Source organism: Pelophylax lessonae, assembly GCF_965119305.1.
Source record: "Pelophylax lessonae genome assembly, chromosome: 8".
NCBI classification, from domain to species: domain Eukaryota; kingdom Metazoa; phylum Chordata; class Amphibia; order Anura; family Ranidae; genus Pelophylax; species Pelophylax lessonae.
In genome coordinates this window covers 80,968,053-80,992,781 of record NC_138775.1, presented here as the reverse complement: position 1 = coordinate 80,992,781, position 24,729 = coordinate 80,968,053, and the positions used below count along the sequence as shown (strand labels likewise).

Here is a 24,729-nt window from a genome sequence, read left to right as displayed (position 1 = left end):
GCTGTCGCAACAGCGCCAACACTGGGGCCAAAACCTTTGTGAAGACCCGGGGAGCCGAGGCGAGACCAAAGGGTAACGCCACAAACTGATAATGGTTCTCCTCTACGGAAAAACGCAGGAAACGCTGATGTCCTGCGTAAATGGGAATGTGAAGATAAGCATCCTTGATGTCTATGGACGCTAGACAATCCCCCTGATGCAGGGAGGCCGCTACTGTGCGAATAGACTCCATCTTGAATTTTTGTATCTTGACAAAAAGATTGAGTGCTCTTAAGTCCAGAATTGGACGCACCTTGCCCTGGGTATTGTGAATAGGTTTGAATAAAACCCCTGAAAACGCTCTGTCCAAGGAACGTGGACCACCACTCCTTGTTGCATTAAATCCGTGACCGCCCCCCCGCAGAGCTTCTAGGCGATCTGGGGATAGTCGGATGTTGGAAGGGAAGAATCGCACCGGTGGGAGAGATTGAAACTCGATCTTGTAACCTGATCGTATGACTTCGCAGACCCACTTGTCCGGGATTCTGGAAAGCCATGAATCCGGAAACCGGCGAAGACGTCCCCCTATGCCAGCTATGGGTGGGGGCGCACCGTCAGGCTTTAGTAGTCTTATTTTCAGGTCTGGAGGAGCCGGACTTTTGTTTGCCCGACCAACGCCCCTTGAAACCTCCTGACGGAGTTTTGGAGGGCTTTGCTTTGTCGCCCGTGGGGCGAAAAAATTTCTTATGAGCGGAAAAGGAAGGCCCCCGTCTCTGACGAGGTCCTTTACCCTTGGTACTTTGTGGCAAAAAAGTGCTCTTGCCTCCAGTGAGATCCTTGATAATCTCATCTAAGTTAGCCCCAAATAGGCGCTCCCCCTGAAAGGGGAGATTAGCCAAAGCTTTCTTGGAACCTTGGTCCGCTGACCAACACTTTAGCCACAGTGTACGCCTGAGGACCACTGCTGAAATTGAAGCCCGCCCCAACAATGGAGTGGCGTCTAGAGCAGCGTCACAGACAAACTGTAGCCCTTGTATCCTCTGTTCCAGCAGATCTGATACCGCCTGGGGGATGTCTCTCCCCTCTAAGTCCCGGCGTAACCACTTGGTCCATTCTGTCGCAGTTTGTGAAACCAGACCAATAGCAATTACTGGTCTGAAAGCTGACCCAATCAGGGAAAAATTGGCGCGAGACACAGCTTCCACCTTGCGATCCACTGGATCCTTAAAGGACGGAGCGTCCTCCAATGGGATAACCGTCGCTTTATTCAATCTGGAAATTGGTGAATCCACCACAGGTGGTACTGTCCATTTCTTGAGGAGGGATTCCTCGAACGGATAACGCCTAATAATGCGTTTGGAAATAGCAGGGGTTCGTTTTGGATGACCCCATTCTTCCTTGAACTACATTACCGAAACATTTGGGCAAGGGAAATACTTTCGCCATTTTGGTCCGTTTATTAGTACCAAAAGGGATCTCAGACTCAGCTACTTCTGACGGTGTAACCTGCAGTCCTAAGGTTTCTCGGACAGATACAATTAGTGCGTTCACCAACGCTTCCTCTCGGGCTATGGTAGATGCCGAAACATCCTCCTCACTGTCTGAAGAGACAGTACCCGAGATACAAACCCCAGATGAGGTACCTGCACCTGCAGTGACAGGCTCAGACTCTGAATCTGAAGTTTCAGATGAAATGGGGGTAGGCGGGGCTCGCTTCCTTGCGCCCTGTCCCTGACAGGCCACTTCCACCCGGGATACAAAAGACTCTAAAACTGCTGATAATGCATCAATAGTAAGTGGGGAACTGGAGGGTCCTGCAGCCACCTCGAGGGGATCAGGTGGAGATACATGTGTGGCAGGGTCCATGCTAATCCAGGACACTTGCCAGTGAAAAATTTGAAAAATAAAAAATCTCTTTTTTTTTTTTAGCTGTAATCCCCCAGCGCAATAGCGCCCTCAGCGTACCTGCTTTTGGACCCCCACAGAGAGAGAGAGAGACCCCAAGGGCTCACCACCTGATGCAGAGAAGTTTCTTTTCAAACTGCTGTCAGCGTAGTCCTATGCAGACTGGGAAGTCCTGTATTCGCTTTCCCGGGTAAAAGGAAGTGGCTCCGCCCCCTTTGTACGCCTTCCGGCGCTCCCAGCTACTCCTCGAGGTAAGCTGGACATCAAACATGGCCGCCCCCATGCAGGAGACACCAGGCTACGGCAAAATGGCAGCCTGCGTGACCTGCGGGCGGCCTATGTAGACACTAAAGTCTAACATGCGGTCTACAGCAAAATGGCGGCGGACTGCCGATCTAATGCGGTCTACAGCCGGAGGACAGCAGCGGCCTGCAAACGGCTAAGAAAGGCTGGCGGCGGCCTGTAAGTGCGGCCTGCGGGGAGGATGGCGATAGCTTCTATATCCCTTAATATAAGGTAGGTGCTTGCCTCCTACTTAAATGCCAGTCTGTTCTATTTCAATGTAGTCAATTGAACCAGGCTTCCGTGGGGACCAAGCCTGCTGGGGAAACCAAGGCTGCTAGAGTGTCAGCTCCCCTAGAGTGTCAGCTCCCAAACCAAGTTTGCTGGAGTGTCAGCTCCCAAATCAAGTTTTGCTGGAGTACCAAGTTTGCTGGAGTGTCAGCTCCCAAACCAAGTCTACTGGAGTGTCAGCTCCCAAACCAAGTTTTGCTGGAGTGTCAGCTCCTAACTCAAGTTTGCTGGAGTATCAGCTCCCAAACCAAGTTTTACTGGGGTACCAAGTTTGCTGGAGTGTCAGCTCCCAAACCAAGTTTGCTGGAGTATCAGCTCCCAAACCAAGTTTTACTGGGGTACCAAGTTTGCTGGAGTGTCAGCTCCCAAACCAAGCCTGCTGGAGCGTCAGCTCTCAAACCAAATCACAGTCTCCCAGGGAGATATGTGCATATGTCATAGGCTAGAGGTGGAACCTTAATGTCCAAAAAAGGTCCGACCATACACAGAGGGGCCCATATCCCAAAAACCCCACAGGGGAAAGGGGGAACATCTACTCACCATACCGGAACTAACAGGCACCCTCTCTTAACAGAACCCCTCTCCACCGAGGTGGGGGGCTGTCGACCAATACGGACGCCGTGACTCTGCTGGTCATTGTCGTTCAAGCGAGTGTTTTAACTCGCAGGGTCAGTCCCCGTCCAGTGGGACTATGTCGCGGCCGACCCAGCGCGGAGCTATGGTCTGCACGCGCTCGTAGGCTGAACTGGGGTGACCACTGGATCTCAACATCCAGCCCGTCGCCCAGTTCCAGCATACTTACTTGAATATGTCGCGGCTGACCCAGCGCGGAGCTATGGTCTGCCTGCGCTCGTAGGCCGGCTGGGGTGACTACTGGATGTATGAGAATAGGAGAGGTTAAAGAATAGAACCTTGGAGGACAGGAGAAGAGGAAGAAGTAGAATTGTATAAGACACTGAAGGTGCATTAGGATAAGAAGGAAGAGAACCAATGAAGGAGTACAATCATGGAGACCAAAAGGAGTGGGTGGTTAAATTATATCAAAGGCAGCAGAAAGATCCAGGAGTAGGAGTACAGCATAGTGACTATTGGTTTTAGCTGTTGGTTAATAGTTTGAGAATTTTCATTTGAGAGTTTTCAGAGAGCAGTTTGTGGAGTGTTGGGGGCCAAATCAAGACTGAAGGAGATCAAAAAAGCGATTCTCAGTGAGGTTGTAGCTCAGACAGCTGTAGACCAGGCTTTCAAGGAGTTGAGGAAAAGGGGAGAAAGGAGATGGGGTGTAGCTTGTTGGGATCCGAAGAGGGCTTTTATGTATGGGAGCAACTAGTGCATGTTTTAGAGAGAAAATGCCAGAAGATAGGGAGAGACTGAAGATGTGAGTTAGAGTGTAGGATGGAGCCAGAGGGGTGATTGTAGTAATTGCAAGGAAACAGGGGGCAGGTGGGGGTTAGGGAAAAAAAAAAAAAAAGGTTTAGCAACCTCATCTATGGTAGCAGAGTTCTCACTTGATCTCCCCTACTTGCTGCTGTAATTAGACGGGTAGCACCTATGGTTGCCTGAATCCCTGAACAATGACTGCATCTGGTAGGATGCAGACACAGTTTGGCTCCTTCCATTTTTTAACTTAGCCACGCACCGCTCAAATTTCACCCAATTCAACAGGGTTAGCAGTCTGAAGCTAAACAAACTCACTATATTTTACCCCCATTTTGTATAGAGAAAGGGAGTGAGGAAATCCCTGGTAGTCATTAGAACTAAATGTCTCCCACTGGAAGATTTTCCCTTTATTTCGGTTCTGGTGTGCACTCAAAAATGTGGGATTTTTTTTGTTGGCGATAACAGGACTAAGAAGGTGAGTCTCCCCAATATGGATACAGACCACAATACAAACCTGACAGGGGTACTACTCCCTCTCTGCTCTATCCAAAACTAAAAAAGTGCCTTTAATTATAATTTAAGTGAGGGAACATTTGTTGATTGGGTTTAAGAAAGTACAAAAAGCTTTTACCCCTATCGTAATCAAAAATAAATGGATTTATCTGGCATTCTAGTTTAACTTCCATTTTCCAGTGCAGGTGTGAATCGGATTAAGATCACTTACTATGGAAAGATCTTATTGGTAAAAACAAGAGTTGTATGGTGTTTACCTGCTAACAAAAGTAAGCATTTATACAGAGCAGATTTTTTAATTACAAATGTGTCAATCAAGTCCCTTTGTTTTACCCTGTGTAGAGCATATGGTCTGTGTCTGACAGAGCAGCTTTTTTTAATGGAGAGAATGTAGAGCAGGTGTTGCTCATAGCAACTGCATTTAAAATGAGTTACTTTTCTGCTATTACAATTAGCAGGAATCACGTTGAATACAGTATACACTCAGTTGGTTGTAAAGGAAGCCTGTTTTTTTTTTTTTTTTTACATAAAAAGTCTTGCATGGTCTCACATCAGACTCCTTTTTAAAATAAGACAAATCACCAACAACCGTGCTGTAAGTAACATTTAATAAAACAGTAAGGAGAAGATAATTTGTAACAGACTTATAAATAAAGAGCAATATGAGCTCCATATGGTGTACACCAAAATGGCAGACAATTATATACACACACAAGACAAATGCAGTTACAATAAAACATTTCAAGTCACAACCTGGGCAGATGGTGCCCATTTAGCATAAAATAGTAGAAAGAAAAAAAAAAAAAACCGAACTGGTTGCAATACAGTTTAAAATGCCCCTTAGAAAAACAGTGGAAATGTTCTGAAGAAATATAAAAAGATATGCATATTTCGCAATATTGCACTGAAACTTAGTTGCAAAGATTTTTTTGCCTTGGATCACAGTTTGATACCCCAGAACATAACCTGAACCAAACATTCTGGGCCCTCTTCATGTATGTGGTCATAGCTAAGCAAGGAAGCCCCCCCCCCCCCCCCCCAGAAAACATTCTGGGCCCTCCTCATGTATGTGGTGGTCATATCCAAGCAAGGAAGCCCCCAGCAACCCTTTTAATTTTCCCCAAAGTGTGTTAAAAAAAGAAAAAAAATGCATTAAGAATCGGCTTACTGTGGCCCCCTTTCCTCTGCTGGTAGAGAACAGCCACCATTCTGAACCTGACCTGACCTGATGTTTATCATAGATGTCACCTGTTACAGTCTATATGTGATAAATAGTATTTGTGTGATGCACAAAGCAACCACATCCTACTTCTGAAACCTGGCTACAAAACTGATAAGAGTGTGGTTGCATTAACTTTTTAAAACGTTTTTTCTTTTTTTTTTTTTTAAATAAAAAAGGCACCTTACTTCCCTGCTTGCTATACAGGCATTGTGTAAAACCCGTCACCCTAGCCAGAGTGACAATGTCCCTGCAAATCACCCCCCCCCCCCCTTCCCCAACCAAACCCCTTAGATCCTGCTTGCCAGCACTCCCCTACTGCTCATTCCTCTGTCGCAGCTGGTAACACCCAGCATTTACAGTAATGTGGGAGCATGTGACCTCCCCTATAATAATGCTTGGATCTAGTAGCCAATCACTACACCTGAGCATGGTCACATGGGGGGTTTATTTACTAAAGCTAGAGTGCAAAAATCAGGCTTACTTCTGCATAGAAATCAAGCAGCTTTCAGGTTTTGTTGTCAAAGCTTAATTGAACAAGCTGAGGTTAGAAGCTGATAGAAACTGGTGCAGCTGTGCATGGTAGCCAAGTGCTCCAGCTCTATTAAATCTACCCCTATTCATCTGTTTCCCTAAGGGCTCTTTCACACGGGCGGTCCGATCAGATCCGCCTGTCAGTTTTTTTAGGCGGATCTGATCGGATGCCCCATTCAGCCCTATGGAGCAGCGGATGTCAGCGGTGACATGTTCGCTGACACCCGCTGCCATCCGCATCCGATCCTGTCCGTGAAATCCGGACGGATGGAAACCCTATTTTCCATCCGTCCTGGGGATCGGATGAGAGCAGACAGGTGGTCCGCTCCCATCCGATTCCCCATAGAGAGCAGCTGGGGCTGTGACACCTCCCTCTCTGCACTGCAAGCGGAGACGGAGCTGTCATCTGCCGGCTCAGCGGGGATCGCGGATCGATCCCCGCTGAACAGCACGGATCCGCCTACGGAGGCGGACCGTGTGAAAGAGCCCCAAGTCATTAGCTCAGGTCTTTTCAGTGCCATTTACAGAGTAGGAAAGAGTGTCAAGAAGTTGCTGGTAAAAAAAAATAATAATAATAAAGTAATGGCGGGGGGGTGTAAGGGCCTTTGGCAGAGACACTATCACTTTTCCCAGAAGGAGCAAGGTGACCAGGTCTTTTGCTACTGAGATTTAACCATTGCTGGCAGTCACCTCATTAGGCTAAAGCTACACAGAAGATGTTCAGTACTTCTAAAGTCACGCAGTAGCAAATGATAACCAAGCTGCACAAGTAGCAGCGATTAATTCCTCATGACCGAAATGTTCCAGTCATGTGCAAATGATCTCTAAAAGATGCTACCAAATTCCAGCAGTGGTGTAATCTCTTAATAAAATGGTCATGTACCTCTAAACTTAGATATCAAACAGTAAGAAAAAGGCACAGAATGCCAAGCCTGGCTGCAGAACCACCACTCAAAGAAACCATTTCAGGTGTTCACATGACTAAAGCCACCTGGGTTTGTGATCATGTAACCTCTGCTGAAGAGCATCAGACAGGCTGACCCTCTCCTTCAGCAGAGATTGCATAACAAAATGCTTAGAAATGGCCAAGTCACCACCGTGTGTTGCAGCAGTTCTTTCTTCAACCAGGATAAATGTTCAGTGCTTTCTGCTACCATTTATAATGTTAAATTCTGAAGAAAAAAAAAAATGAAAAACTGGGAACTGCCATTGATAACCATTTTTTAAAGTTGCAGTCATCCACATTTCAGCATCTAGAGTCACAGACCTGAAACGAGCATGCAGCCAGTGGCATCTAAACTTCTGTACTCTATTCTTGTTCCAGATCACAGACTCCTGTGATAGTGAAGTCTAGATAACAGCCTAAAACTTAAGCAGGGTACACACTAGTAGAAAATCTGCCGAAAATTCCCGCCCGATGTGAAATCGTCCGATTTTCGCCTAGTGTGTACACAACTTTCAGCAGCCGATGCCCACATTTTCAACAAAAAAAAAAAAAAACCAGAGGGACAAACACAAATTTTTTTGTCTGTCCCCAGACGACCGATTTTCGTTTAATGTGTATGCAGTACGTCCGTGAAAAATCGGATACGAAAGACCGCGCATGATCTGAAGTTGCTGACAACCAAGAAGTCTAGGAACAAATGTGCCAAAAAAAGAAAAAAAAAAAAAAAAATCGGACGAGAAATTTCATGAACATTTATGCACTGTCGACTAAAAACGGTAATGAATGCTGAGAAGACAGAGAAAAATCGGAGGATATTTAGTCCGATTTTCGTCAAGTGTGTACGGCCCTTTATACCAAAAACAAATGGTTATCAAAAGGAGCAGGGGGAACAATAGCTTATTTTAATGAGAAAATATTTAAATACCACCTTTGACGGTACAAAGGGGACTATGGATTAGTTAATAGGCACCAGGTGAGCAATTTGTGAATAAAAACACAGTCAAATAAAAAAAGAAAAAAATGTGTTCTAAACAAAAATATGAAAAAAAGTCACAAACCCCCACAAGAAAAAGGAGGGAAGCTACTTTGGTTTTGGGGGGGGGGGGGGGAATAAAAATTTCAAATGAAAAATATAAATATAGGATAGATCATTTGAAAATGTTAAAAGCACACATTTTATAGGCCTTAAAGATCATAGAATTAAAATTGAGAAAATAAAAAAAAAAAAAAGGGCGAACAGTAAAGTGCAGTAAAACTAATGAACATCAAAAAATGTGTTTGAGGTTAGAGGAGAATATCCTGATAGTGTTTTACATATATATATTATATAAAAAGCTCTAGCTTGTCCCGTTATCACTGGTTGGCAAAAACTTTTCTAGTTGGAAGATCAGGTCAACTGCAGCATTCACATCAGGAACAACATGGCCAGGTTCTACCAAAGCTGGATCAATCCTGAAATCCCGGTGACCATGAAATACTGTTTCAGTAACTGACTGTGTGGGGTCAGCAGGCACTTCAGCGTGAGGGTTGTAGATTCCAGTGCAAACCAGAACAGACTTACAGTGAGCGGCACTGGGACAAGACAGCTCACTTTCCCATGTTGCCTCCACATCCTGAGAAACCGTTGCAACTCGGGCTCCAGAACCGGCCTGCACAAGAGTCTTTGAGCCTTTCCTAGAATTTCTCTCTTGAAGGTAGCGGTTGTAGTGATTAGCACCATAGATATCGGTCATTAGGTTATCCCTGTAAAATGAGAAACAGGGCATACATTACCCAGAGATGTAGACTGACTGCAATAGCACAGCTGTACTTTTGAGAAGAGCAGGTAAACATGGGGCTTTAAAAAAAAGATTTTTGTAAGATCTTACCGTAAAATTTTTCTCTCCGATATCCAAATCGACAGACTCAGCCTCATTTCCATGAGCTTAATGGGTTTATGCTCCTCCCGTCAGCAGAAGAAGTCAAGGCAGGAAAATATGAATATACACGCCCAGGAGGCTGTCCCTCCAGGCATAAACCCCCACTGCACAACTAAGCACATCAGTTTTCGTTTAAAAGCAGTGAAGACAACCGAACCAACCCTAAAACAGAGGGGCGGGTGCTGCGTCTGTCAATGGACTTTAGAGAAAAAGATTTTACGGTAAGATCTTATAAAAATCTTATTTTCTCTATCGTCCAATCGACAGACGCGGAGTGGGACGCCCCAAAGCAGTATAGGCACGAGGGATGGGAAAACCCAACCAGACAGTAACGTTAACTCCAAAAGGCTAAAAACGTAGCCAACCGGGCAACATGGTGTTGGAGATACAACAGCTTATAGCGGATCCGATAAACTGCAGTTCACAAATAGGACAGTAGATGTCGCTAATGCTAAGTGATATGCTATGCATTTTCTATGATGTGTATTTCCTGTACACTGCACTTGTTGGTTACTTCTTCCTGTCTGTTGTTCTTATTACAATGAGGCGATATATTTTGCCCTCTGTGTTATGTTCCAATAAAAGAAGCCAGTTCCCGTTTACTCCACAATGTCTGATCTGAATGGACTCCGCTGCACCCAGTGATCGCACTCTGCAACAGGTTATGGGCCCAGGATCCGGAATAAAGTCTTATGACCAGGTGCAGCCCAGGCAGAACAAAGCCTTGAACGGGAGACAGTGTGACTGATGCGGAGATCGACATAAGGAAGGTTTCCAGTGACATCTCCTATAGACAAGTAAGACTGTTTATATATAAAAGGAGGGAAAAATGGCCGGAAACTCAGAACTTAAACTCTCAGTGGCCAAGCTGAACAATGACAATTATCAGCTATGGAAGTTTAAAGTGGAAATGCTATTATCTAGAGATGACTTGTGGGAGATTACCACTACAGAGAGGCCACAGGACAATAATCAGGACTGGGACAAGAAAAACAGACAGGCACGGGCCACCATAAGCTTACTAGTGGAGGATGATCAGCCATATAAGCCATGAGGACACAGCTAAAGGCATGTGGGATGTCCTAAGAAGACTGCATGAAAGATCCAGTTTAAACAGCAAGCTGTTTCTACTGCGGAAACTCTACTGCGGAAACTTTACAAAATGAGACTTAGCAGAGAACAGGACATGCAGGCGCATATAAATGCAATGCTGGAAGTGATTGCACAACTCAGATCAAATCGGGGACAATATAACAGACAGCCACGCTGCAGCCATGTTGTTATGCAGTTTGCCCGAAACATATACTGCACTGATCAATGCACTGGAGACACGTCCTGAGACAGATCTGACACTATCATTTGTAAAAACCAGGCTTATAGATGAGTATCAGAGAAGAAAAGAATTAGTGCATGACTCCACAGAAACCGACACCAGAACCGCTCTTAAAGCTACAGACGCAAGGTTACACAGAAAAGAGACCAGTGTGTGTTTCAGATGTCATAAACAGGGACACAAAGAAAGACTGTACTATATGGAAAGCAGAGCAAAGAAGAGAGCATCCGTCTTATGCTAAACAAAAGGTCAAAGCCACAATCAATGATCCATGGGAAGGAAACTGGAATGCCACATTTAAAGCGACAGGCAACAATAAATGTCAAGGCTGGTGCATCGATTCGGGGGCAACCAGTCACATGACGAGTGATAGAAGTTTTTTTCACAGAACTTGATCTGAACAACAAAGAAATTATTTATCTTGCAGATGGAAGCAAAATACATGCAGAAGGATATGGGCATGGAACCCTTGTATGCCCTGATGATGCGGGACACAATCTAGCCATACCAGTGAAAGATATGCTTTATGTTCCTAATCTAGAAGGAGGACTTTTATCTGTGAAGCGTCTAACAGCCAGAGGACTCACTGTAAAATTCCAAGGGGACAAGTGTTCAATCCTAAATGGCAACCAGACAGTAGCAAGTGCCAAGCTGGATGATCACCTATATCACCTCGACACAGTGAAGGAAAAGGTGAGACTATGTACACACAAGCACAATGACTGTATACATATATGGCACAGACGTCTAGGTCACAGACACCCAGAATGCATACAGGAACTACAGAGGAGAATCTGACAAGGGATCTAACAATATCCCCTTGTCTAGTTACTGTTAAGTGTGAATGTTGCATTAAATCCAAAGCTACAAGAGCAACACTTCCTAAAGTCAGTCAGAAGAGAGCTTCAAGACCACTTGACTTAGTTCACAGTGACGTATGTGGTCCCCTAAACCCACCTACACCTGGAGGCAAAAGGTACATAGTGACTTTCATAGATGACTATTCAAGATACACAGTCACCTACCTAATGCAACACAAGAGTGAAGTTTTTGACAAATTACAAGACTATATAAAAAAGACCAGTAACAGGTTTCAGAGGAAGCCTCTCATACTTCGGAGTGACAATGGAGGTGAATTCACAGGATATAAGATACAGGAGTACTTAAAACAGAATGGAATAGATCATCAAAAGACAGTCCCATATACACCAGAACAAAATGGAGTAGCTGAAAAAGAACAGAACTCTGACTCAAATGATCAGATATATGCTGACAGACTCTGGACTACCACAAAAATACTGGGGTGAAGCAGCTATGGCAGCTACATATTTGCAGAACAGACTTCTTTCCAGAACAATAGAGAAAACTCCATATGAACTTTGGCACAATGAGAAGCCAAATGTAAAACACCAAGAGTTTTTGGATGCAAAGCATTCATCTACATACCTGAAGAAAAACGCACCAAACTCCAAAACAGAGCATTTGAAGGTATCTTTGTTGGATACAGTGACAATGTCAAAGGTTACAGAATCCTTGATACCAAAACAGACAAGGTTACCATTAGCAACAGCATAACTTTTGTTGAAGATTTAAGAGACAATGTAATGACAACAGTAGAAGCAAGAATGGAAGGGAAAACTGACATTGACCAGCCCATCTCTCTAACTTCTGAACAAACAGTTGAAGTGAGTGCAGACTCTACCAGTACTGAAGAGCAGACACAAGAAGGCTCAGACACAAAACCGAGACGTTCAACAAGAGAAAACAAAGGTAAACCACCTGTACGTCTCTCATACAAAGCAAGTACTGCCAGTATCAATGAACCTGCAACCTGGGAAGACATATCTCAGCTTTCAGAACAAGAAGCAAGTAAATGGATAAAGGCTGCTGATGAAGAGATAAAATCCATGCATGACACAAAAAACATGGACACTTACAGAACTACCACCCGGAAGGAAAGCCATAGGCTGTAAATGGACTTTTAAAGTGAAATACAATGCAGATGGCACAATTGAGCGATACAAAGCAAGGCTAGTAGCCAAGGGCTTTTCTCAAAAATATGGAGAGGACTATGACGAGACATTTGCACCAGTAGTCAAGCACACTACAATACGGACTTTACTGACAGTAGCCGTCACAAGGAAAATGCAAGTGAAACATTTTGATGTGAAAACCGCGCTTCTACATGGCGAGCTAACGGAAGAAATTTACATGGAACAGCCACCTGGGTTCAAAGATGAACAAAGGCCAGACCTAGTTTGCAAACTTCGCAGGAGTATATATGGACTAAAGCAAGCAGCCAGAGCGTGGAATATAAAAATAAATGAAGTGCTTACACATCAAAACTTTCTGAGGAGTAAAGCAGACCCCTGCTTGTACACAAAGAAATTGGCAAACAGATGGGTCTGTATGCTTATTTATGTGGATGATATCCTGATTTGCTTTGAGCAAGAAGGCAATGAAGCAGAAATACTAGAAAAACTAAATCAGAACTTCAACACCAAAGATCTTGGCAACATAAAGAATTACCTCGGCACCCAGATCGATAGAGAGGAAGATGGCAGCTTTCTTCTGAACCAAAGACACAAAATACAAGAAATAATTGAAACATTTGGAATGGAAGACGCCAAACCAGTAAAGTCTCCTATGGAAACCAACTACCTAAAGGAGATAAATTGCCAAGATAACCCATTACCTACTAATACTCAATACAGGAAGGCAATAGGGAAATTGCTGTATCTTACCACTGCTACAAGGCCGGACATTGCAGCAACTGTTGGAATCCTATGCAGAAAGGTTTCAATGCCAAGTCAAAAGGACTGGAATGCTGTAAAGCGAATCATTCGCTACCTTAAAGGGACTTCGCACTACAAGTTAAAGTTACCAGCAAGCGATGAAAGCACCTTAACAGGATATGTGGATACTGACTGGGCAGGAGACACCAGCGACAGGAAATCTACCACTGGATACTTATTTTTTCTGTCAGGAGGTGCCATCAGTTGGACTAGTAAAAAGCAACTCTGTTTCACTGTCCTCTACTGAAGCAGAATATGTTGCTGCCGCGCAGGCAAGCCAAGAAGTTATATGGCTGAGACAGCTATTAATAGATTTGGGTCTACCACAGTTGGGACCAACAGAAATCTATGAGGACAATCAAGGATGCCTCGCACTTGCGCGCACGGAAGGAGTTAATTCAAGAACCAAGCACATTGATGTGAAGTTCCACTTTCTTAGGGATCTTCAAGAGCAAGGTCTTCTTGAGTTACTTTATTGTCCAACCGAGGATATGACAGCAGATATCCTTACAAAGCCTCTGACCGCTGAAAGACACTCAAGGCTTACAAAGAAGATGGGTTTAATAGACTAAGCCTTAGCTGTTGAGAAGGGGTGTTGGAGATACAACAGCTTATAGCTTATCCGATAAACTGCAGTTCACAAATAGGACAGTAGATGTCGCTAATGCTAAGTGATATGCTATGCATTTTCTATGATGTGTATTTCCTGTACACTGCACTGTACTTGTTGGTTACTTCTTCCTGTCTGTTGTTCTTATTACAATGAGGTGATATTTTGCTCTCTGTGTTATGTTCCAAAAAAGAAGCCAGGTCCTGTTTACTCCACAATGTCTGATCTGAATGGACTCCGCTGCACCCAGTGATCGCACTCTGCAACACATGGAGCTCAACCAAACAAAATAAGCTCACCCAGATAAAAGACCCTGAAGAGAAGTACAAACAAACAAACATTCTCTTATGAAACAGCAGCCTACAAAACCTTGCGGCAAAAAGGAGGCATCCGAAGAAGCCAACAAATCCACCTTGTAAATTTGGTAAAGGTGTGCACAGACGACCAAGTCGCTGCCTTACAAACTTACTTGTAACAGAGGCCTGATGGTGAAAAAGCCCAAAAGGCACTCAGCGCTCTTGTAGAATGCGCCTTCACAGGGAAAGGAGGAACCAGACCCTTTGATTGAATAAGCCTAAACAACCGTCTGCCTGATCCATCTCAAAATGGTAGCAGCGACGCAGCCAAACCTTTGCGAGGACCGTCCGGAAGGACAAAGAATCCGACTTCCTGAAGGACTCAGTAACCGTCAGATAAACCCTCATCGCCCAAACCACATCGAGAGAGTGAAAGGCATCTTCTTTGGGATATTTAGGCTTAGGACAGAAGGAAGGCAACACGCCTGCATTCAGGTGAAAATCCGACACCACCTTAGGAAGAAAGGACGGATTAGGTCGGAGGACCACTTTATCCCTGTGGACCACCAAATAAGGGGAACGACCGGACAACGCCGCCAACTCAGAGACTCTGTGGGCAGAAGCGATAGCCACTAGGGAGGCAACCTTCTGCGACAAGGAAAGCAGAGAAATCTCCATAATATTCTCAAAAGGAGGCTTTTGAAGAACAAAAACAGATTAAGATCCTATGGCGGTAAAGGGGGGGGGGGATCTTCTCGGAGTGGCCAGAGGACGCATCCCCTGAACGAAGGTGTGAGTCAAACCATGAGTAGCCAATGGACGTTGGAAGTAAATAGCCAAGGTTGAAACCTGGCCCTTGATAGTACCCAATGCCAAGCACTGCTCAACCCATTTTTGTAAAAAGGCCAAACCCCAGCTATAGAAAACAAATGAGGGTGCAGCTGCAGCGATTCACACTAAGGAATGTATGATTTCCACGTACCATGATAGATCTTCCTAGATGTCAACTTCCTGGAGTTCAAAAGGGTAGGAATCACCGAATCAGAAAGACCTCTATCCCTCAACACCTTGCTTTCAAAAGCCAGGCTGTTAAAGCCAGCGACCGTAAAGCAGGATGGAAGATCAGTCCCTGAGATAGCACATCTTCCCGCAAAGGAAGACATCATGGAGGATCCACGACCATTTTTACCAGCTCTGCTTACCAAGACCTGAGGCCAGTCTGGTGCCACCAGAATGCCCTCCATCGCCCCCACGTCAGCAAGAGGATCCCGAGACCTGGCCACAAACCTCTGAACTTTCCTGTTGAGGCGAGACGCAAACAGATCCACGGCCGGGGTCCCCTACTGGACACACAAGAGATGGAAAAACCTCCAGATGCAGGGACCACTCCCCTAAGCCAACACCTGACTTCTCAGGTAATCCGCTTGCCAAGTCTCCACAAAACGGGATGTGGACTGAAGAGCCGGAACATTGTGTCCCGCCCATACCAGAATCTCGGCCACCTCCTTGGCCGCCAGGGCACTCCTGGTGCCCCCTTGATGATTGATGTAAGCCACGGCCGTGGCATTGTCCGACTTGACCCAAACCAGAAAGTCGTGTAGCCGACTCGTCCAGTGAAACAGGCAAAGCTTAATCGCTCTCAGCTCCAGAATATTGATCAGCAAGGAACACTCTTCCAACTCCCAAGTCCCCTGAGCACAGAGCTTCCCCAGCACTCCACCCCAGCCTGATAGGTTGGTGTCCGTGGTGAACACCGTCCAAAATACCGGCAGGAAGGACTTGCCATGGCACAGGACAGGTGACTGGAGCCACCAAGAGCCGACTTTGTGAGATGGCTCAACCGAATCTTCAGGTCTAAGGACCAAGGATCTCTGTTCCATTTTGTCAGAATCTCTTTCTGCAGCTGTCTCGTGTGAGACTGAGCAAACGGGACTGCTTTGAAAGTTGAGAACATCAGACCCAGGGCCCTCATGCAAGCCCGCAAGGAGGACTGATTGGACTCCATCAGCAATTGGACCGCCCTTTGCAACTTCTGAAGCTTGTCCAAGGGAAGGAAGACCCTCTCCAGAGCAGAGTCGAGGATCAGCCACAGATAGGTGACCCGCACAGACAGAGTCAGGGCAGATTTAGTGACATTGATCGTCCACAAGAGTCCTGAAGGGTCCGAATTGTGATGGAGATGTTTTCCAGCAGATCCAAATGGGAAACTGCTCGCAATAGGAGATCGTCCAGATACCCCACAATGGAGAGATCTCATCGATGCAACAAGGCCAGCACAGGGGCTAGGACCTTGGTTAAAAAAAACTCTGGGAGCCGATGCGAGACCAAAGGGTAATGCCACAAATTGAAAGTGCTCCTCTGCCACCAGGAAGCAATCGCTTATGTCCCTCCAATATGGGGACGTGGAGATACGCATCTTTGAGATCGATGCAAGCCAGAAAATCCCCCCTGATTTGATGCCACCACCGACCGAATGGACTCCACACAGCGGTTCAGAGCCTTGAGGTCCAGGATTGGACGCACCTTGCTCTCCTTTCTGGGCACGGTGAGCAGGTTTGAATAGAAACCTTGAGAGCGTTCCTGTTGGGGAACTGGCACAATCACCCCTTGAGCCAGGAGATCTCGCACAGCCTCTCGCAGATCCTACAAACGCTCCGGAGACAGATGAAGATTTGACTGAAAAAAACCTGTCCCCTGGCCGGGACCAGAATTCGATCTTGTACCCGGAACAAACCAGTTTGCGAACCCAATAGTCCTAAATGAAGGAAGTCCAGGGCTCCTGAAAGAAGCGCAGACGTCCCCCTCACACCTGAGCCTAGCGAGGGCGCCCCTTCATGCTGAAGAGGACTTGTCTGCCACACTGGACTGACCTTGGACATGCCCCAGGGTTTCTTAGCACCTCCAGAAGTTTTCTTGCACCCTGGAGGCACCAAAAAACTTTTATGAACAGAAAAGATGGGACCCCGCTTAGGACGGGGTGTCTTACCCTTGGAGGATTGAGGAACAAGAGTACTCTTCCCACCAGTCAGGCCCTTGTTCAACAATCTGTCTCCCAGAAAGGGGAGATTAGCTAAGGCTTTTTTTAGAAGCTAGGTCAGCCGACCAGCTCTTTAACCAGACCATGCATCCTAAAAACAATGCCCACGGCCGAGACCCTGGCCACCAGAGGAGCCGCAGCCATAGGCGCATCACACAGAACACCAGAGCCTGGATCACCTGGTTCAACAGTTCCAGCTCTTCGGGAGGAATAGTCTCAGGAACAGTCTTCGGTCCAAAGACACCTGCAAACCCCTAATCCATTCTGTCACCGTCAGAGACCAGCACAGACGCAAAAAACGGTTTTAAAATGGAACCCGCCAGCACGTGAAGATGGTGGGTGGGAAAGGGATTTCACCCGCCTGTTCACTGGATCCGTAAAAACTGGGGAATCCTCCACAGGCTCAAGATTAAAAAAATCTACTCTTGTAACAGGATGGTCCACTTTAGGTGGGACCATCCAACAGTTGGAAACCTTTTCAGCAAAAGGATACCGGCGTCTAAATAGTTTTGGCACCACTAACTTGTGCTTAATGCGCCACCATTGCTCATTCACAATATCGTGAAAAGTATCGGGACAAGGGAAAACCCGGTCAGCTTTTGGAGACTTCTGGGAGCAAAAAGCCACCCGCGTCCCTGCCGGCGTGGGCACATCACCCAATTTTAAAGTATCCCGCACTGAAATAATCTGGGCTTCCACCAAAGCGCGTTCCCACGCTGCAGCTGAAGACAGGTCCTCTTCACCATCTGACTGGGAGGATGGCAACCCCTCAGGAAGGGGAGCATTCGGAGCAACCACATCAGCCTCTGAATCAGAGGACACCTCCACAGATGGAGAAGGCAGCGGCCGTTTACAGCCATCAACCTTTTTCATGACTAAATCAATTTTAGTCGCCAGGCTTTTCAGGGCAGCTGAAATCGCAGCCAGGGACTGCGAACCGGACTGTCCCGGAGTCGCATAGTGGGTCTGAGGGTCAAAGTCCAGTTTGGAAATCCATAGTTCAAATTGCACAAAAATGGAGTACTGCAGCTTTAGGAACGCCGATCGCAGTATCCACCACCGATCGCAGCGGTCTGCAGGGAGCCCCTTTAAATCAAACTGATAGCAGAAAATGCACAGATATGCCCGCTGGGAACCTCAATACTTTACCACCCAAGACACACAGCCTCCTGAATCTTCCACAGCATGGAGAGAGAAGCAGGACGTGACCTCAGCTCAGCAGAAGGAAATGTCCACACAGGAAGTGATGTCGCCTGATAGGGATACACTGCCAAGTATAGCTACACAAAGATGGATTCAAAACATAGGAAGCTGCAGGGAAAATGGCTGCCCTATACAAGTCTATGGGGAAAAAAAATTCATAGCCCATACCCAAGACACGGCGCACCATGTGGTTAGGGACCAACACATGAAGGCCTCAGGAACCACAACAGGGACCAGCAACCCCAAGGTACCATGTCAAACCCCCCCCCACCTCGAGCGCTAGAGCACTCCAGACACACAGCCCCCGCAGTGACAGGGAAGGAGACACAGACCGGGCAGACCAGGAGGATCCATTGGGAGGCACAAATCCCATTATCCCCAGGGGAGGGCCCACATCACCCCCCCCCCCCCCCAAGGCCAACAGGGGCAAGGGGGGCACATTTACCCACCATACCATGGACCGGATGGGCTCCACTCCGGGCAGACTGCCTTCCACCCGAAGTGGGGGTGCTGCCATCCGATTGGTAGGGTGCGACTCAGGGCGTTCCAGGTCGTTGTGTCCCGGTGAGGCATCCCCTCGCAGGTTCGTCCCCCTCCGGACAAGGGGGCACCGTAGGGGCTAGGCCTAGGTCGGAAATATAACCTGCTCACGCTTGTAGGCCAGATGTGGGGGGGGGGGGGGGACCATAAGGATCTAGATTATCCAGTATGAAGCCCCAGCCAGCATCGTTGCTTGTAGATCACCAGGAAATATTTTCCTGAACACTAGCTAGCAAAGGAGTAAAGAGAAATAAAAGAAAATAGTCTAAAAATAAAAAAAAGAAGGAGACTGGAGTCTCAGCAGGAAACCTAGGTCTACGCCTTCTCTAGGCAGAAAAACTGATGTGCTGGATTGTGCAGTGGGGGGGGGGTTTATGCCTGGAAGGACATTCCCCTGGGCGTGTGTATTCAAATTTTCCTGCCTAGACTACTCCTGATGGGAGGAGCATAAACCCACTCAGCTCATGGAGATGAGGCTGCGCCTGTCGATGGATAGAGAAAATGCAAATTATTTTAGTAATTAGGTTTAAAATACAGCCAGTTTTTGCTTTGTAATATGAATAAAGCCGACACACGAAAAAGGCTTCTTCCAAGTAAAATTCTTCATTCCAGCATGGATAGCGGTGACATGACAAATTCTGACGCGTTTCGGCTTTATGCCTTCATCATAGCAATGATGAAGGCGTAAAGACAAAACGCGTCAGCATTTGTCATGTCACCGCTATCCATGCTGGAAGAATTTTACTTGGAAGAAGCCTTTTTCGTGTGTGTCGGCTTTATTCATATTACATTTGGTTTGGACGTTCAGCCTGAGCACCGACACTTAGCTCTTTATCTCCTCACAGTGCGATGGCGCTAGGGTAAGTTGTTGTTTATGCCATTGAAATAGTTTTTGCTTTGGGTTGCAAACCAGGTTGGAAAAGGTTGCAGCCTTTGCCACATAGGGTCTGTGTTCTCCCTCATTTCCTGCAGTGTAAATTGTACAGGAAAGGATTAAAAATCGACTAATGGGGGTGGCGGAGGGGAACAAGGACAGCACTCAACTGAGAATATTCAATTTTTAAACAGATTTCCTGAATTGGTTTCCCTTCCCTACACAAAAAAAAAAAAAAAAAAAAAAAAAAAAAGGCGCTAGTTTCCTGGCTATCATGCTTTCCAATTCATAATTCTAATGTACTGACCCAGACTTTCAATTTCATTCTTACTCTACTTGTTGCGTGCTTGTTCCAGGTCAGTGACTTGGAAGATCAGACAACTAGATTTTTTTTTGGAGGCAGTCGTGAATGGCCATCCCTGCATTTCTCAGAGCATAGGTTTTCTTTAAGGTTTATATTCTCTCCCGATTACCATGGCAGCACTAGCACATTAATAGCACAGTTATGGCTGGTCGATAGGATTAGGATTTGCATTTTTAAAGGTAAAAAGGGTCACTTTCTGTATTAAATGTGAATGCAGGGATTTTTCAGGTTTTACCTGACAATAAGATACTTATTGTCAGGTACTTATTGTCAGATGTATTCCATACATCTGTATAGGAGGGAGCATTTTTTTTTTTTTTTAAACAGAAAAAATAAATAAAAAACAAACTCGTATACTGATCATTTACGCAGGAACTTTTGTTCCTTGCCCAATGATCAGTAGCATTTTCACAGGCGTATTATGACCATGTGAATGAGGCCTAAACAAAAAAACAAAAATTGCATTGGATGAAAGTCCCATTAAAAAATATCTAAAAATGACAAACAAAAATCAGACCTTGTGTGTACATATTTCCAACCCATTACTGCACCTACAATGGCTATAAAAAAGAGTATTACCCAACAGCATAGAGTGTTTGGACAGGCTTATTCCACTGCATCTCTGCTGCTTTGGTCCGGATGAGGTATTCTGCATAGTGGTAAGTGACTTCACTTGGCTTGCCCATTAAAACCTCATACTTCAGCTCCTTTCCTGTAATCTTCTTATAAATGCTTTCAAGACAAACCATAAATATTCCATGACCAAACCTGTAAAAAAAAAAAAAAAAAAAAAAAACAAATCCATAAATTTGGCCATTTGGTTGCAAAAAAATAATAAAAATAAAAGCACTGGTTTCCAGCTGCAGGCTGATGTACCTCAATGGGACACTAGAGGGAGCAGTTTCTTCATGAACACATACAGTGTAACCATACTGGGGTTAAGGTGAATTCCCTTCCCACTAGAGGTTGTATAGTTATACTGGTTTGTCTGATCCCCAGCCCTACTCCATAGAAGCTTTGGATCGGTCAGGAATGTAATATTCATAGCTAAAATAGTCCAAGCTGGACCAATGCAACTATGCAATAAAATGCCTAAACTTCAGCTTTAATTATTCAATTTTTACCATACTAGGATACTGCATTTCATTCACAATGCTAAGAATAAATTCCTCTTGTATTTGAATTCTGACCATTCATACAAAGTTTATATAACAAGATTTTAAACTGCGATTTAAAAGTTGTGGTAGTTTGTGATGCTTGGATCACTACAAACCTTTAGTTTGATTATTCAGATTTTCTGCATTAGATTTGCAAGTTTTCTAACTTCATAAATATTTCCCCCCCCCTTATAAAAACATCCTTTTAACACAAACTGCACCTTTCAGGCAAATTGCATATATCGTACTGTACTACTGGTTAGGTTGAAGGCACCTTGATGCACCTGCAAAGCTCTAAAAACTTGTCTAAGGACCCTGCTGTAGGGGCTGTACACGGGGCTTTTTTCTCACTCCAGGTTAACATTAAACCCTACCCCATGCCATTTTCACCATAGGCTCTTCAGTTGTTGACATTTCAATGATTTAGCCATAGTGTGAAGCTTAAAGGACAAGTTCACCTTCCACCCGTTTTTAGGACGGAGCTTACATGTTCCCATTGCTGCAGCCGCACCCAAACTGATCGCTGGTGCAATGCTTTACAGGCTCAAAAAAAATTATATTATATATGTATATACACACACACATACATACATATACACACACACACACAGTAAACCCCCCTTCAACACAGGGGTTACGTTCCAGACCCACCCGTGAAGTGGAAATCCGCTAAATAGAAATACTCCCTAGGCATGTTTATAACTTTCACAAGCATTTTAAGGTCTTTAAACACACTTTTAAAAACAATAGAAACACATTTAAACACATAAAAGATACTGAGAGAGACAGAGCAAGAGCAATGGAAAACACAAAAATATTTAATGAACAATTATTTAATTAGTAAAATAATATTAATAGGTCTAACAGAAAAAAAAACGCAATATACCGGGACCGCAAAAACTGAACCGTGATATAACGGGGGTTTACTGTACACACACACACACCCCTACAAAAAACAAAAATATGAATAATTGAACAAATGTGCTTTTATTTTTTCAAAAAGGTTAATTTAACCTTTGATCCCAGCTTGGATAGAGGGCTGTATACAGCCTGATGTAAGGACGCAAAGCCAAATCCAGGCAAAGTAACGCAAAGACAACTACATGTATTTGTAGGTACAGCAAGGTGCCTGCACTTCACTGAGCAAGATGGTGGCATTTGCATCAGAGCCAATACCATTACTGACCCATAGTAAATTCAGGTAGTTCTTACGATGACCACTTTTAAGAATCTGTCGCTTTGGCAGTGGCAAATTAAAATTACTGGCCAGTTCTCAGATTAAGAAACTGGTGTTAACGAAGACCAACTTTGAGCTGGCATACAGGAGGTATGGCCACACAGTGAGCTGTGCATCAGCTGAGAAGCTGTCACGTATGTGACAGTTTCCTGCACAGGACTGTATCCCCAGTCCCATTTAGCTGTCGGCTGGGAGAGTCCTTTGTAAACAAAAGCTGATGTCACTACCCAAAATATTGCAATGCCATATTTGGGAAATAACTTGTCATTGGGTGGACGAAGCCTGATGAGAAACAAAGACTGGATACCCATAAAGTCTGCTTTACTTTTGCTTGGTGGCACACAACAGTGGGCGTATTTAAAAAAAGTGCTTTGGACTGAATATCGGCTATGGATCCACCCACTGTTGTGTGCTGTCAAAAAGCAGACCCCTCGTTCCCCATTAGGCTCTGCCAACCCCTAGTAAAAGTAGGACAGGAGTGAGGGCACTGAGGAAAGTGCGTCTAGTGTGGATGCTGCAGAAATGAACAGATTCATGTACTTGCCTCTGACAAGTACATGAATCTGCACAAGCAATAAAACTTGGGTGCTGCGCCCTGACAGAATTTCATAGGGTATCTACAATACTAGGGATGCACCGATCCAACTTTTTTGGACCCGATACCGATATCTGGCGTTGTGAAATCACTGATACCGGAACCGATCCAGAGCTACACACAAAGCAAGCGGCTGCAGTACAGAGCAAAGCCACTGCTTCATGTGTACGGCTCCTCCATTCACAGGCAGAGTGCATCTGATATCACTCCGCCTGTGAGCCGGGACTACAGGAAGTAGCGGCTCCCATCCCATACTACTACTGCACCAAGTAAGGGATGGCTGAGCCGTTACTAAGCAAAAACCGGATCGGCCAATGTCACTGATCCCCCGATCCAGCTATAATGGTCATATCGGCGCCGATATCCGATCCAAATATCGGATCGGTGCATCCCTATACAATACCCTTTAAGAACTCTCATAATTGTGGATACAGTTGCCACTTGTGGTGGCATGCAGTATGTTAGAATAGAGAATTTCTAGTTTGGGGGGGGGGGTGGTGGTCCCTTAGGGGGTCATTAATGGGAGTTGTGTATTTGGTTTGTTGTCGTGAGGGAGAGGCAGGCTGTGACTCCCCAAAATGTTGCAGCAATAAAGTTATTATAGCATCCTCCTTGGCTCATCTGTGGAAGCTCCTTTGACACTTGTTGCGCTCTCGAGATCACACACATCACAAAAGGTTGTGCCTACCGTGGTGAGCGAGCCTCCGCCATCCACATCAAATCCATATTACATGCCAGCAATGGAATATGAGGGTAACTGGTGGGCCGATGGGGGCTTGCAGGATAACCCCCTGTCAGCAATACATCAATAATTATCTGAAGATTTGTTTCCCATCGGATAGGTTCCCCAAACAGAATCACAGCTGTAAAACAAGAATAGCAGCAGTTTATAGCAGTGACTACAAGACCACTACTTTCTGGCTTTTGGCTCTCCAGCTTAATCTATAACCTTGATTGCTTACTGCCAGATTGGCTCTCTATGGTCACATTTGCCAGCTATGTTGTCCTTTGAATTGGGTTGCATTGCCATCTTATAACAGTCACTATTCAAGTGAACCAAAATTCAAATTTTAAAGTCAACTGAAGGTATGAAAACCCTTCTGATGAGCATTTCAACATTTGAACATAATTCCTCATTCTCCCAGACACTCAGCAGCTCCTGTGTGCAGAGGCATAAAATCCCCAGTGCGCCGCATGTGCCGTGTACAGACACCAAGACAACTGAAGGGCTGTACACAGCTGTGCTCAGGTAATCAGGGTTTACCCACGCATGCGCATAGGTCACTTCTTCCTAAAAACGCAAAAGTAATTTTTTTAGAACACATAAGCTGCCAAATGCTCATGTGAACGAGGCCTAAAAACAATATTCTGGCTGGAAGGATATGAAAATAGAGTTGTGGAAGAAGAGAAAAAAAAAAACAAGAATTAAAAAATACCAAGAAATAGATACCAGGAAATAGAGAGGATAGATTAAATACATTTCTTTTAAAGATTTATGAAATGAAGAAATTTCTAAACACCACTTTCCCTCCCCAAAAGTAAGCCAGTCTGCTCTCCCTTTCCCCACTGTACGCCTACACACTCGGGAGGATCCAAGCATGAATGGTAATGCAAAGATCTTTCACTATGTTCTTATTTCCTGCAAACTCAACCACAATATTCTGTGCTGTGTAGAGGTGTATAGGAGGTGCAGGGGAAGAGACACAAAACACACCACACCCCC

At 45.2% G+C, this 24,729-nt stretch overlaps 1 protein-coding gene across 1 annotated transcript in view; it reads right to left on the bottom strand.

Moving 5' to 3' along the window:
- Positions 1-8,247: 8,247 nt before the first annotated feature.
- Positions 8,248-24,729, bottom strand: part of LOC309562437 (haloacid dehalogenase-like hydrolase domain-containing 5) — a 53,191-nt gene continuing 36,709 nt past the window's right edge. The window contains exons 6-8 of the mRNA XM_082266653.1: positions 23,695-23,869; positions 20,597-20,785; positions 8,248-8,789 (exon numbers count right to left, since the gene is read on the bottom strand). Of these exons, the coding sequence (XP_082122779.1) occupies positions 8,384-8,789; positions 20,597-20,785; positions 23,695-23,869 (770 nt within the window). The 3' untranslated portion in view covers positions 8,248-8,383. The remainder of the gene's footprint in view (positions 8,790-20,596; positions 20,786-23,694; positions 23,870-24,729) is intronic.